General features: G+C 28.1%; 1 protein-coding gene across 2 annotated transcripts; it reads right to left on the bottom strand.

The window, feature by feature from the left end:
- Window positions 1-405: 405 nt before the first annotated feature.
- On the bottom strand, window positions 406-3,016 carry LOC109596141 (probable cytochrome P450 313a2). Of its 2 annotated transcripts, none has more exons than XM_020011636.2 (8): window positions 2,673-3,016; window positions 2,368-2,615; window positions 2,187-2,313; window positions 1,973-2,128; window positions 1,854-1,922; window positions 1,637-1,802; window positions 1,407-1,586; window positions 406-1,354 (listed from the first exon to the last, which is right to left on the bottom strand). In XM_020011636.2, the coding sequence occupies exons 3-8, from the start codon at window positions 2,286-2,288 to the stop codon at window positions 1,188-1,190; spliced, it is 840 nt and encodes a 279-aa protein (XP_019867195.2). In that variant the 5' UTR covers window positions 2,289-2,313; window positions 2,368-2,615; window positions 2,673-3,016; the 3' UTR covers window positions 406-1,187. The 2 variants fall into 2 exon arrangements, with proteins under 2 accessions (XP_019867195.2, XP_049822279.1); XM_049966322.1 differs by having other exon boundaries at window positions 2,372-2,615.
- Between the last annotated feature and the right edge of the window lie 10,826 nt (window positions 3,017-13,842).

Raw genomic sequence — 13,842 nt, 5'->3', positions numbered from 1 at the left:
CTGCCCTCCCTCTGATTTTTATTCCACAACTCTTTTGAAGAAGACTTTTAGTAAAATGTCTTTTAAATGTAAGAAAAAATATTTGAAGAGATTATTCTGAGATATATATTTCGTCGGAATTTCGCAATTTTTTGAAAAATTAAAAAGATATAGGACATACGTTCATATTTTTTTCGTTAAAATGAATCCAATAATCGCTACTTAACTTTGCAAACGCTACACATTTTAATTTAGGTAACTACTTTATTATTTAATTATAATGTACATTATTTATTTTATGTTTATTAATATATATATTTATTGAAATATACGTATAATTCCTTTATCTCACAAATTACGTAACGGAAATTTAAATCTGTTGATCTTCCACCCTCTCATAGCACGAGGGGCTCCAAAAGAGCAAAAACAAGTAAATAATATACTGATTGAATTAACTCTCCTGTTTTGTGGGTGTAGTTCCCGTAGTTCGTGGGTCAGTACAAGCAACTCACAATAGGTGTTTATACATAGTATGAAGGCGTTTTTGTATTCGAAAAATGGAGGGTGAAAACCGTAATTCAATATCTATCAATTCGGCATGAATCTAATTGTGTAACTCGTAAATTCTCAGATGCCCCAACAGCTGATGCTCCAACAAAATAGGCACACTTCAAAAATGATTGATTCTGCATATTATGGAATTCATAATTTGAAAAAATTAAATTGTAGATATTTATAATGTAATCTGTAAGTAAGAGCTTTTGGAAATTGATATTTATGACTAGGTATTATTTATAAAATTGCCAGTCTATTCTCAATGTATTTTAATATTAACGGAAAATCATCTTAAGAGGTTTAATAGATATAAATTATGGCCTAAAGCATCAACATCACATGCGGCATCTTTTGATAGACATACTCATTCATATCTATGGAACATAATTGCTTTACACTTGTTAAATAGTTATTAACGACCTAAACAACATTGAATAATTTATTTATAAACAAATAGGTAGTTGTTTATAATTAATTTTATTGATGTAGATCCATTAAAAATATATATGATAAACAGACACCTAAAATATCAAATAAATTAATCAGGGCAAAACAATCGAGTGTCCATGCGACTGATGACAATCGCTCATTATTACTACCTTTTCCTGTTTTGGTGTTAATCTAAATAATTTAACTATGACAATTTTTATATATTACATAGTTCTTTCCTGAAATTGCACAACAACATTTTCAACTGTCTTAAGAATAATCAAACAATCAAAATCAATATTTTCTATTGGCACATATTCCGAAACTAAATTAAAGTTTCTTACTAATTCAGCAACTGTATAAACTACAACATTCATTGCATATTTCCATCCTAAAATAAATGCATAAGCAGAATGCAAACAATTCTATTTTTTTAAACTTACCAATGCAGTTTCTGGGACCAGCAGAAAATGGAATGTAAGTATATGGATGCCTCTGTTTTACTTGTTCCGGTGTAAATCTGTTTGGATCAAATTTTAAAGGGTCCTTCCAATATTTTTTGGAACGGTGTACGTTGAAGATGGATACTGCAAAATCCATTCCTTTTAAAATAACTCTAGAACCTACAAGAAAATAAGAATTTTCGCAGTGATATGATGTAACTTTTAAGTACCGAGATTAATGTCTGATGTTGTCTTCCTTGCAACAATGGGACCTAATGGAAATAATCTTAAAACTTCCTTAACCACCATTTTGGTATATCCCAATTTCGGCAGAGTCGTGCTGTCGATAGGTTCCGAAAAATCAGTGTTTCGTAGTATTTCATTATAAACATTTTCCTGTAAATTATTTGAATTAAAAATAATTCTTACAGTTACCTACATACATACTTGAATATCTGGGTACATGCCCAACATGTAACAAGTTAAAGTTATTGTCCACGCTATCGTATCACTCGACTAAAACTAATGTGTGATACTTATTGTTAAAATAAATTTATCTATCTTACTGCTGCAAGAAGTAATACAATTTCATCAATTATGTGTTGTTGGGTCATTTTGTCATTTTCATTTTCTAAAAGTAGATCCAGTGTTGGTTTCGAATATTTGCTTACGTTGTCACCTTCAGTAACAAATGTTTTCAGTTTTTTCTTCGCATAAATCATCTACAACATTTTCTAAATTAATTAAGAATTGTAATCGATAAATTTGCGATAAACATACTTCGTTAAAAATTGATCTAGCATATGTTATCATATTCTTAAATGATTTTCCGGTTTGAGTGTTGTAAAATACGAAATTCCACCACTGATAAGGTTTGCTCATTCTTAAGAATATTATTTCAAAGCACCTTTATATTAAATAGTTGATTAATGAATTAGTTAACTGAAACGTTCTTGCCTACCTACTTGTTCAGTACATCAGTAATTTCATTAATGTCTTCAGTAATACAATTGCCAACATTATTTTGAAAAAATAACTCAACAGAATACTCCCAAAATACTTCTTGTAACGTGTGTTTGCTATTTTCAAATATTTTTAATTTTTCTATTAATTTAGAACTATTTTGTGAAAAATTATTTATATGATGATCCAATATCTTTTTATAGAATGCTTTTGCTATTATTTTTCTGTTGTACTTCCAATAAGAAACTAAATAAAATTGAAATAAAAAAAAAAATAGTAATAAAATGACGTATATTTCAATACCTTCTCCTACAATTAAGGCTTCACCAATAGCATCTTTCATAAATCTATACTGGGAAGTTTTGGAGAGACCATGAGGGCTATTTAATAATATCTGGATTTCCTCAGGATTGTCCGTTATGTAAACCGGAATTGAGCCTTTCCAAAGCACACTTGGTAAATACCTACCATTTTCAGTTATTTCTTGAACGTAAAAAAAAAGATCTAGAAACGAAAATCTATTTTTAATATAATATTGTATTTGTGGTTTCATTGTAAACTATATTTTGTTATATCTTATTAATATATTAATAAGATGTTTATTATTTATAACTATCTTATTTTTGGTGCAGTTATCATGATTATTAACAAAAACCCGTCAATTAATTAAATTTTAATTCAGATAATTGCACCAAATACAGTATAATTAACAACTATTCACAATGAAATTGAGTTTGTACTTACTTTTTCCTATGGCCCCTAATGTGTGGCCAAAAATTGGAATATACTTAATTGGAGCAGTAATTTCTCTGAAATTACGGTACTTTCTTCTCGTAGAAATCATCATATACAAGAGCACAGTGACACAAAAACTCATCAGAAAATACATCATAATGTATGCTTGTACAAACAAAAATGTATCTCCAATGACTTTAATACTAACGTTGTATACAAAATTGTACCGTCGCGTCGTTTGATTTTATTTGTTGGTCATTATTTAAAATAATTTATTTATACATGGAGCCCTATCATTAATTAATGTGAACCTGAGTTTTTGTTGACCCATTTTACTTGTACATTTATTCTTATCTTTAAGGAAATATGTTTTTAAACGTTGGTACATGTAAACAATTACATATTCACAGTAGTCGAAATGTGTCACAGTTGTATATCTTCTTAATATTACAAATTTTATTAAATTTAAATAATAAAACAATTTATTTTGTAGGGTATCTTGATGGAAGAATAATCATTAATAAGTAATTGTTTACAATTAATTTTACTAATGTGTTCGCCGTTTGATTGACTAGTAAATGATTAAACAGACACAGGAGTATAACCCTGAAACATCAAATAAATTAGTCAGAGCAAAACAATTGAGTCAGTCTCCATGCAACTGATGACATCGCTCATTATTACTACCTTTTCCTGCTTTGGTGTTAATCTAAATTGCATCTGAAAATTGTGAATAATAGTGCACGTCAGCTGCAGGATTTTCGATGGCACATTCCAAAACTCTTGCAGGGAGAGAAAACTGGGGTGGACGCTGTAGATTGTATCGCATCAATTACAACATATGTTCCTTGTATATTCGCTTTAGAATTTAATTGAAATTAATTTTAGTGAACCACGTAACCGTGTAAAATTTTAGCTTTGGACTTCTTCAACAATGCACGATAAATTTTTTTAAATTTCAAATCCCGCACGTTAGTCAATACAAATCTGATATAGTTTCAATGTAATGTAAGGTCGTCCAGTATTTAATGTTTAATTTAATCCGAATGCAAAAAGTTTATGATTTCGTCCCAATAAATATGTGTACTTCTGGTGTGTGCGTGACATTTATCGATTATTCATTCGTACAAAAATTTCATTTCATTCATCAGACGGCGAGAATATCAACTGAATTAAATCACGTTTATACGATCAAATCGGGAAACGTATTTTACCAGTTTTAACCACAATAATAAATTATTTCGGATAAACATCTAAAAGCCGGCACAGCATCATACCCTACATCTTTTTTAGGCCGTAATGTAATGTCGATGATATCATAATGTATAATATGTATTTTAAAATTGTTAATAATATATATGTGATGATGTAGTAAGAAGTATATAATATTAATATCAAAATTTAATATAATATTCAAATTGAAGTGTAATCATTATTTTGTAGTGATATTAAATTGATTTATGTTTAAGAAAATCTTAGCCATCAGCAAATGAAAACAATAATTTAAAGATGAAGTTGTAGTAATCTAAAAATACGTTAGCCTATTTTTAATTGAAAAATTGAAATTTAATATAATATTGACATAAATATAAGGATTATTATAAATACTTTTAGTAAATTCTAAGTAGAAATAACAGTAATTTCAGTATCAGAAGATAATAAGAAAACTAATCAAGAAAATAGATTGTTAGATGATAAAAATATCTTACTCATCAACAAGTAAAAAAAAATATAAGTCATGGTAAATTATATATATTTTACCCTATTATTAATTTAAATTTGATATTATATAGATATTAATTTATGAATTAAAATCTTGACCATCAATAACAGAAAACATCAATAACTTAAAAATGTAAATTAAGTATTACTTTATATAGTTTTATTGATTGAATAAAATTTAATATAATAAGATTTATCCTTAATCTACAAGTAAATGTATGATTAAGAAACTCTTGACCATCAACAAGTGAAAAAACAATAATTTATGATTGATGATAACGAACTGGTGTTATCGTCAAGTCTACTAAACACTAAGAAACAATAACAGTAAGTTTAGTAAAAAATAAGTCAAGAATATATGTACGATTAAAAATATATTAACCATTATCAAGAGAAATTCAAAATGGTAGATTTATGATTCAGAAAGTCTTGACCATCAACAAGAAAAATCAATAATTTACACAAGATTGTGTAATTAAGTATAATATAACTTGCTTGTAGTGGAAATTTGATATAATATTAATTAACATAAATGTACGGATTAAGGTATTATCATCACTTCTAGTTAAGACTAGATTTATAATTAAGAATATTCAATATATATCAAAAAACTTGAAAAAAGTGTTGATTAAAATGTAATGTATTATTGACATAAACACCAGGATTAAGGTGTTATCATAGAAATAACAAATATAAGTCTATTACTAAAAGAGAAATGAAGTTTGCGTCAAAAAACACCATACCACGATTGAACGGTGATTCGTAAAAGACAAATGTAGCGTTAATTAATTCGTGCGTGTCATCCATCGATTGCTCTCGTATATAAAGGACCGTGTTTCGTCCAACACACACTGAAATCAAAGCGGAGCAGATCACGGATTTGTCTGTGCCTGTGTGTGCATTAAATTCAGCGCGTTGATAACAAATTGTTCTGGATAAACATTAATTTGATAGATTATCCGCACTGTTTATCGCTAAAGGCCGGTATAATTGGCTGACAAAGGCCGTCCCGGTTAGGAACGAGCGCACCTAACTAACGAACGACGATATCAGAGAGAATTGCGAGCGATATCCGTTAATTACTACTGAATCGTCGGGCGCAATATGAACCCTACGCCGTGATGGAGTTTCGTGTACTTTGGATTGCTATCGGTCTGCATTCTAAACCTCCATAACAATGATACAATCGTCCCGGGAATATTGGTGTTTACCCCCCGAGTTATCTTGCAGGTTTATTCTGATTCATCGTAAATTAAATAATTATTTTATTTATAATTTGTTAAATATTCATTAGCAACATCAAATTTAGTGGAACAAAATAAATATTTGTAAACAAATTTACAAAATAACATAAATTTGTTTTATAAAAAGTTTGATGATGTAGTTTAATTTATTCACTGATAAAAACGAGTCATTTAAAATTCCATGTAAGTAATGTTTAATTGGGTTAAAGCTCTTTTCCACCTGCCTAGACTTAACGTCATACACTTGCACTATTTCATCACTTTTCAAATAAAACGAATAATAGAAATACAAAACAGATTAACTTATTAATAAAGTTTATGTAGTAAGCTTCTTGTTTATGGCAACCAACTAATACTAATACACTAGTAACACAGCTTTAAACTGTAATCGGTATTGCTCTATATTTTGCATTGCCATAAAATCCAATTAACTGGTGATTTTCTGATAAATATCTAAGATACTGTGAGTGGATCGGCTTTTAAATAGATAGAATTGTCTCAGCACTTAGATAAGGGAGCAAGGTACCTCGTACAAGTAACAGACATCGCTTAATACAATCGAATAATATGAGTAGATAGTTTCCAGCCAGATTGAAACCGATAGCAATTTGCAGTTCAGTAACAGTTGGAATACCGCATTTTTATATAAATAAGGTATATAAATATAAAAAACTACATCATTCATTCGATTTATTATAAAAACAAAAAACAAGACAACTAAGGTCAACAAAATACGACATTGACGATTTACTTCCAATACCAATTTCTATTGCAGTAACAGTAAGTGATATATTTAATTTTATACAAATATAATACATCAATATAGTCCTGAAATACTCCGTATTTATCATTCGATTCATTAAAAAATATATTAATTAATATTTGCCAGTTCTAACAACTTTAAGATCAACAGAATTATACAATGTCTATTTTCTTCTAACAGTCCAGTAACAGCAAGTGAAATACTTTAATTTTGTTTAAATAGGGTACATAAATATAAAATACTGAAGTAGTTTTCATTTACCAGTAGATTCGTGATAAAAGTATTACTAAAATTGTGCTAGTTGTAACAAAAAAGGATCACTTAGGACAACAGAATTCAACAATGATTATTTTATTGTAACAGCAATTTAGGGACCAATAATAGTAAGAGGAATACTTTAATATTATGTAAATAAGGTACATAAATATAAAATATTGAAATATTTTATGTTTACCATCACAACTTACAATTTCAAATATGTCGAAGTAGAACTGTTCTACTGATTTTTTTATTTTAATTAGATAAATCGTGAACCTGTACTTGGATAATTAATTTTTTTTATATATAAACTACTTAATTTACTAATGTAACTAAGATCAGATGTTATAACCTCCTTTATGTTAATTTTATATCCACTGACGAATTTACGAGTACGTGTATGAGCAAGTTAATTAAAAATTGAAGTTTCTAATCTAGCCAAGCAGAAATCTATATCACATAAACATTCTGTAACGTAGGACGTCATTTTCCTTATACCATTATCGCTCCAGTTGCAAATTTCATCTCGATCTGTCTCGATAAATGAATACACAGTTCAAATCTACCGATTGTCGACCAACTAGAGCGATGAGCATGCAGATGCAATAGTGATAATTAGTAATATGTTGTACATTGTAGTGTTCAAAGCAAAATAGCCACCTGTCTAAATGGATTAATGCTTTTAATTAGAGTGTAAAAAATCTATGAGTGGATTAAATTGATACGATTGCATATCGAATTTAATATAAAATATTTATATCACTTGTTTAAAATGGAATGGAAATATTCTTCCCCCAATTAATTATTCAAAATATTTCAACCGTAGTGAATCCTTTAAGAGCTGATTACAGTTATAATAAAACCGAGTTATATTTACAAAATTATATGCACATACAAGCAGTAATCAACCCTTAATTCAAGACCAGTAGCCGATTTTTATAGACATTAGTTAGTTACTTGCAAACTATAAGGTAATTTATTATAATCAATGGCACACCAGAACCAATTCTACTCTAATTAGAAGTTAAAAATTCTTTAATTTTATTAACTAAACTATAATCAGCGTAAATATAAAAATTTGCTAATGACCATTAACTTAACTAGAATCCATTTAAAGCGTCAATAAAACAATCCAAGAATAAAGATAATGTTAGTCTTAAAAGTATCATTGAAGGACGTTGCAAACATTATCCAGTCCTAAGAAAAAACAAAAACTTTTAAATTAAATCATAATCTGATATAAATAAAGAGCTAAAAGTGGAACAACTTGTACCTATCATTAAGATTCATTCATCAATATTTGTGACTCAAGTTCATTAAGTAATCAATGAAAAGAGAATATACGAGAGGACCGGACAAAAAAATGGTGTATGTAAAAAGTTGCAAGACCCATTATACTAACTATAATTGGCAAGTCCGGTGTTTCCGGTGGTTAATTTTATAAAAAATCATTTTTACGTTCATTCATGAAGTTATTTTTGTGGAACCGGTTCCACTTATCAACTAATGAATGAAATCGTAAATTATTTTTAAAAATTACGTAAGTTGTTGGCCATGAACAATTCATTGATTAATCCTTATCTTCAGCGGCATATCTGGATTCTATGTATGATGTCTTTATTAATTAACAATTAAAAGAACTTTTACACGACCTAATGCCAATTAATGTCATAAATATGAATGAAATATACTTTCCTCCATCCGATTATATTAATAAAATTAAATAAAACTGAATTATTTTGAGCAATATGCAAATTTAATATTTTCTTGAAGTAAGTACACTTGTTCATCGACTTTTTATTAACAATAAAATGTAAAATAAAATACTGGGTGATTCACAAAACTGTAATATTTTTTTCAAGAATATTTTCAATGCATTGACACATTCAGTTCAACCGGAAACTACTTTAATTTCGGTGTTTCATATACAATTGGAATTGCATTTACCATTTTATAAAATTATTTGATTTTGAGACATTTAAATTTTTCAAAAAATAACTCATGTGTGAAAGTATCTGTATTACAAATAATTTTAATGTCGAAAAATACATTTTTGGTAATACACAGAAGTTATCACTGCATTCGACGTAAAATTTTTCACTGTATTGATATGTTATTATCATATCATATATTTAGAATTTTTTGACAACAATTATGTGTTTGAAAGTAAATGAAGATAGAAATAATACTTAATTTATAATTTATAATATAATACAATTTGTAGAAATGTTTCAAAATATAAACATTGTTTATTTGGAAAATTAGTAAAAAATTCCTAAACAACATGAACACATAAGTGTACTATTTTATTCTATTTTAGCACCACTTAAATAAATTCAATAAAAAGATAAATTAATTATGAAACTGAAAGCTGAACTTGACGATAATCAACACGTGTGAGTCAGGACCCTTTAATTTAACTCAATTCAATATGCAAATAAACGAGAGTCGTCCAGTAAGTGTATTACCGGATCCAGGGACAACATATATTAGAGAAGGGTGGGACATTCTTTATAAATTACCACTCCTTAATTGGTTAAAATTGGTTTTACCGCATATATTTTAATGTTAATTTTAATTGTATCAATTTATTTATAGTGCTATTTTCTTTGAAATAATGTCGTCCCTGATTATTTCACTTGATTTAAATAACTCTTTTACTTTGTATATCAGACATGCTTATTAATGGTTGAAAAATAATTAGATTCTTACTATACATATACAATAATGTATATTTACGTTTTTAACCGTAGACAGTTACTGAAGTATATTGGAGAATCTTATTGATCACAGTCATCTAGAACACTAATTTTGAAATGAATTGCCATAATAGTTATATCAATTTAATACTTCGACGACAATTATAAAACAGAAAGGATTCATCATTTATCAACATTGGCAAATAATTTGAAGCATCGTTTCAAGAAATTAACGGACCCATAATTTTGTAGATAATTTTTTCTATTGAAATAAATAGTACATTGTTCGGTGCAACTCATTTATCATCCCCATTTTATTTTAATTTTCGCTAATATGTCAATATGCAACAGCAATCTAGAAATCTAGGGAAGATAATTTGCAACACCGTGTTTCTGCTCGAGGCCCCTAACCATGGCACCACAATTATTTTGTCAATAGATGAATCTAAATTTTGCCTGTACACAAGAAATACGCGTTTGCGTGTTTCGATGACCAAATTAAAGATATGCTCAATGTAACTTCGTAAATACAACCTTATTTGGTGGGGGTTCCATTATGTTGAGGAGAAACATTTTTTTAACAGTCCATACCGACTTGATGGTGATAAATAATGAGAACTTTAATGCTAAGCATTGCATTTTGGACATGCAAGATAATGCACTACCATTTAGAGCCCATGTTGTACGAAATTATCTTGCTGACGTTGGGATTAATAATACAGCCTTACCAACTCGCAGTCAAGATGGTTTGGTACCTTAATTTCTTGGAGCAGAGTAATTATATTATATTAAAAAGGTTTCATAGAACTAATAAAATTTTCATATTATTAATTGTATATTCAAATGACTAATAATTGGAAACAAATAATATGAAGATTTAACATTTACAACTATTTAAAACAATTTATATTTTACCAAAAGGCACAAATAATTTTATAAATTCTATAAAAATTGTGAAACTCAATAATAAGCAAAAAAATCTTAGTTTTCAATTTTCATTAATTTTTTTTTTTATCGTCTATATAATGATTCATAAAACATCACACGTTATTAGCAACATATTTTAGAGAATAACAATAAATTCAATTGATTAATCATAGGAAACTAATAAAGTAAAGAATGTTATTTAACATTTGACTAAATAAAAGAAATAATTTTTTTATCAAAATGTACAAATAAATCAATAAAAATTATAAAAGGGAACAATTATCTAAGATTCTTATTTTTTATTAGTTGTTGTTTGTAATTTATATTTCTTGTCTAATAATATAATATTTATTCAAAATGATGAGCTATTAAAAAGCTTTAATATTTTTTCTTTGTCCCTTCGGACAATTACATGTTCCCTCCAAACGAAAATTTACGACACAGACAGACTCCGTAACTTTAGAATTTTAATAGAACTTAATTACCAAACATACAGCTTCGGCCAATCACCGTCGAGAAGCTCTTGTTAAGCCTTAATTGAATGAGTCACCCGAAACAGGGGGTTCTTTTAAATTGTTCCACAGCACCCTCCGTCAATTGCATATCATCACACGTGTTTTATTTTATTATGCTCGGACGCACACAATCGTCTTTATGTTGTTTGATTATCATTATTTTCACTTAAGCCACTCTTTTATGGTTCACTTTTGGATGTATTTCCAATTAGGCTTAATAGGAAATCAAAAGGAAACTAAATTTTTGGGCTATGGTATGCTAAAATTATTTATACTTCTCTAAAGGGAGGAGAATTATGTAGTATCATATAGACTGATTTTTAAAAGAGTGTAAATAGTATTTTCTAAAAGATTTTATACATATTTTATAAATTAATTTATTGTAGATAAGTCCGTGAAATTAATACTTTTTTCGAAAAAATGTGGAAATTTTGTAATTACTTTTGTACTTGGTTTCTGAGTGATACTGGCCAACTTTTGGAGTCAATTTGACCTAAAATATGTAAATTAAAATAAATCGAAAGTTATTGAGAATATTGAGAATATATTTTTTGTATGTTGCGTCGTTGTTTCGTTCATCTACAAACAAAATACATAATAATAATTATATGTCAAATTATTTTAGAAATTAATGAATATTATTTCTAATTACAAGCACATTGTAACCCTTTATATTTATATTATCAATTTTATTTAAATGATAGGTATTAAAAATAATATAGCTGGAAGAAGCTTTTGATGAAATTAAACTTTTTTTACGAACATATGATATTCTTATTGAGCTAAATGTGACTCAGTTTTTGCAGCAATTATCCCAAAATTTGCGGATAATTTCTTATTTTGATATTTGAAAGAAATGAAATGAACATTTCATAAAGAATGTTTTATGCTTTATAATCGTAACCTTTATATTAATAATACTATAAATTCGAGGCGGCTTATTTCAAAAGAAAATTGTGATATCTAATTTCTACTCCAATTATTACAATTATGCAATTAATACAACATGGGGCTGAGAAACCCAAGCACAGAATAATTTAGTATATAAAATTAACCAACTAAATGAAATTTATTCCCAGTCGTTGTGATCATACTTAATTACTTAATGTCATTTTTATTAAATAATGATTCAACATTTTTCATCACAGAAAAATTTGCTTTATTTATAATGACGTTTTTATTACTTTCATTTCTCTTGAAACAAAATGGTACTCAAATGTAAATTTAATATAAAATATGTTTGTAATAAACTGCATGTTTCCTAAGTTCATCTTGTCTCTCTTTTTATATATTATATCCTTCTGTAGATACAATAAAAACTTATTTATATAAATTTATTCAATCACACAACACATTCAATGTACTGAATTAATGAATGATTGCGAATCAAAAAACTCCGCAAATAACTATTGATGATTATTGTAGTTATATTTTATAACTATGTTATCAAAAGCAAAAATGTATTTGTAATTGAATAAAAAAATATATAAAATAAAATCACAGGCTTTAAATTAGTAAACTGATGTTACTAATTTAAGAAAAGAATTTAGTGAAATTGTACATACCTTTTGAATTGGTGCATCATGTTAACATAAGTTAACCCAGACCAGTCCCAACAAAAAGGTTTAGTATTTCTGTTGTAATTGTCTATACATATACAAGTTTGGAGCAATCCTTGACTCTAAGCTTGTTTAGCGAATAGACTGTATAAGTTCGGTTGAAAATCATTTAGGAGTCAGTTATGGTTACTCCAACAATCTTGACGTATCCTTAACTTGAGCTTTTCTTTGGCAAATAGATTATTTATTAGTAAATTATACCCGCTTCTGAGTAGATGTAAACCCACCACAGGTATTAATGCAAGGCTCATCTTGTGAATGGGTTGATTCTAGTACAATCTCAAGTGTATTTATAATTACACCTCATTTCTTCAGTAATCCTCTTTATTAGGACTCTTTTAGGAATGAGGAGAAGCGAGAGAAAATCATATCATTACAGGCGAACCCTTCTGTCAGTCAGGGCTTTAAAAATAAATTGAAAGCATATACACTTTTTACATTATTTACATTTATGTAATTATTACTCGAGGTAACTTAACGGTTGTGTGCGAAATATCCAGTAAATAATCAAAGGAATATGTGGTCTCGTCCCCCAAACTAGTCTCACATTATTACACTGTAGACATTCAACCAAATATATTAAAAATCAATATTCAACTAATATTGCAAGTATTTAAAGGAGATTAGTTTACAATGAATTATATTTCTAGTTTTCTTTTAGAGCTAGTTTTTTATCTACTGATAGTGTTTCACAAATATACTAATAACAAGCACAATAGCATACGGGCCGAAACAGTATTTCCATGTAAATGAGCGCGATATCCTAATGAATATGAAACGAGAATAAATTGTTACAAACCATATTGCACAACTAAAAAAAACACAGCTACCGACTCCAATATGTAAATGCAATTGATTCTTCTAATTAGGGGTCATCTCCCTTCGTTTCAATGCTTATCTCGCAGTTTTATCTAAAATAGATGCGTTTTAGATCCGCTCGAGATTATTCACGCGTCGGCTGTTGTCTTTTCGCTCTATCGGGGGTGAAGAC

Source organism: Aethina tumida, chromosome 4, assembly GCF_024364675.1.
Source record: "Aethina tumida isolate Nest 87 chromosome 4, icAetTumi1.1, whole genome shotgun sequence".
NCBI lineage: Eukaryota > Metazoa > Arthropoda > Insecta > Coleoptera > Nitidulidae > Aethina > Aethina tumida.
The sequence above is the reverse complement of the archived record's forward strand: the minus strand, read 5'-3'. Positions and strand labels throughout refer to the sequence as shown.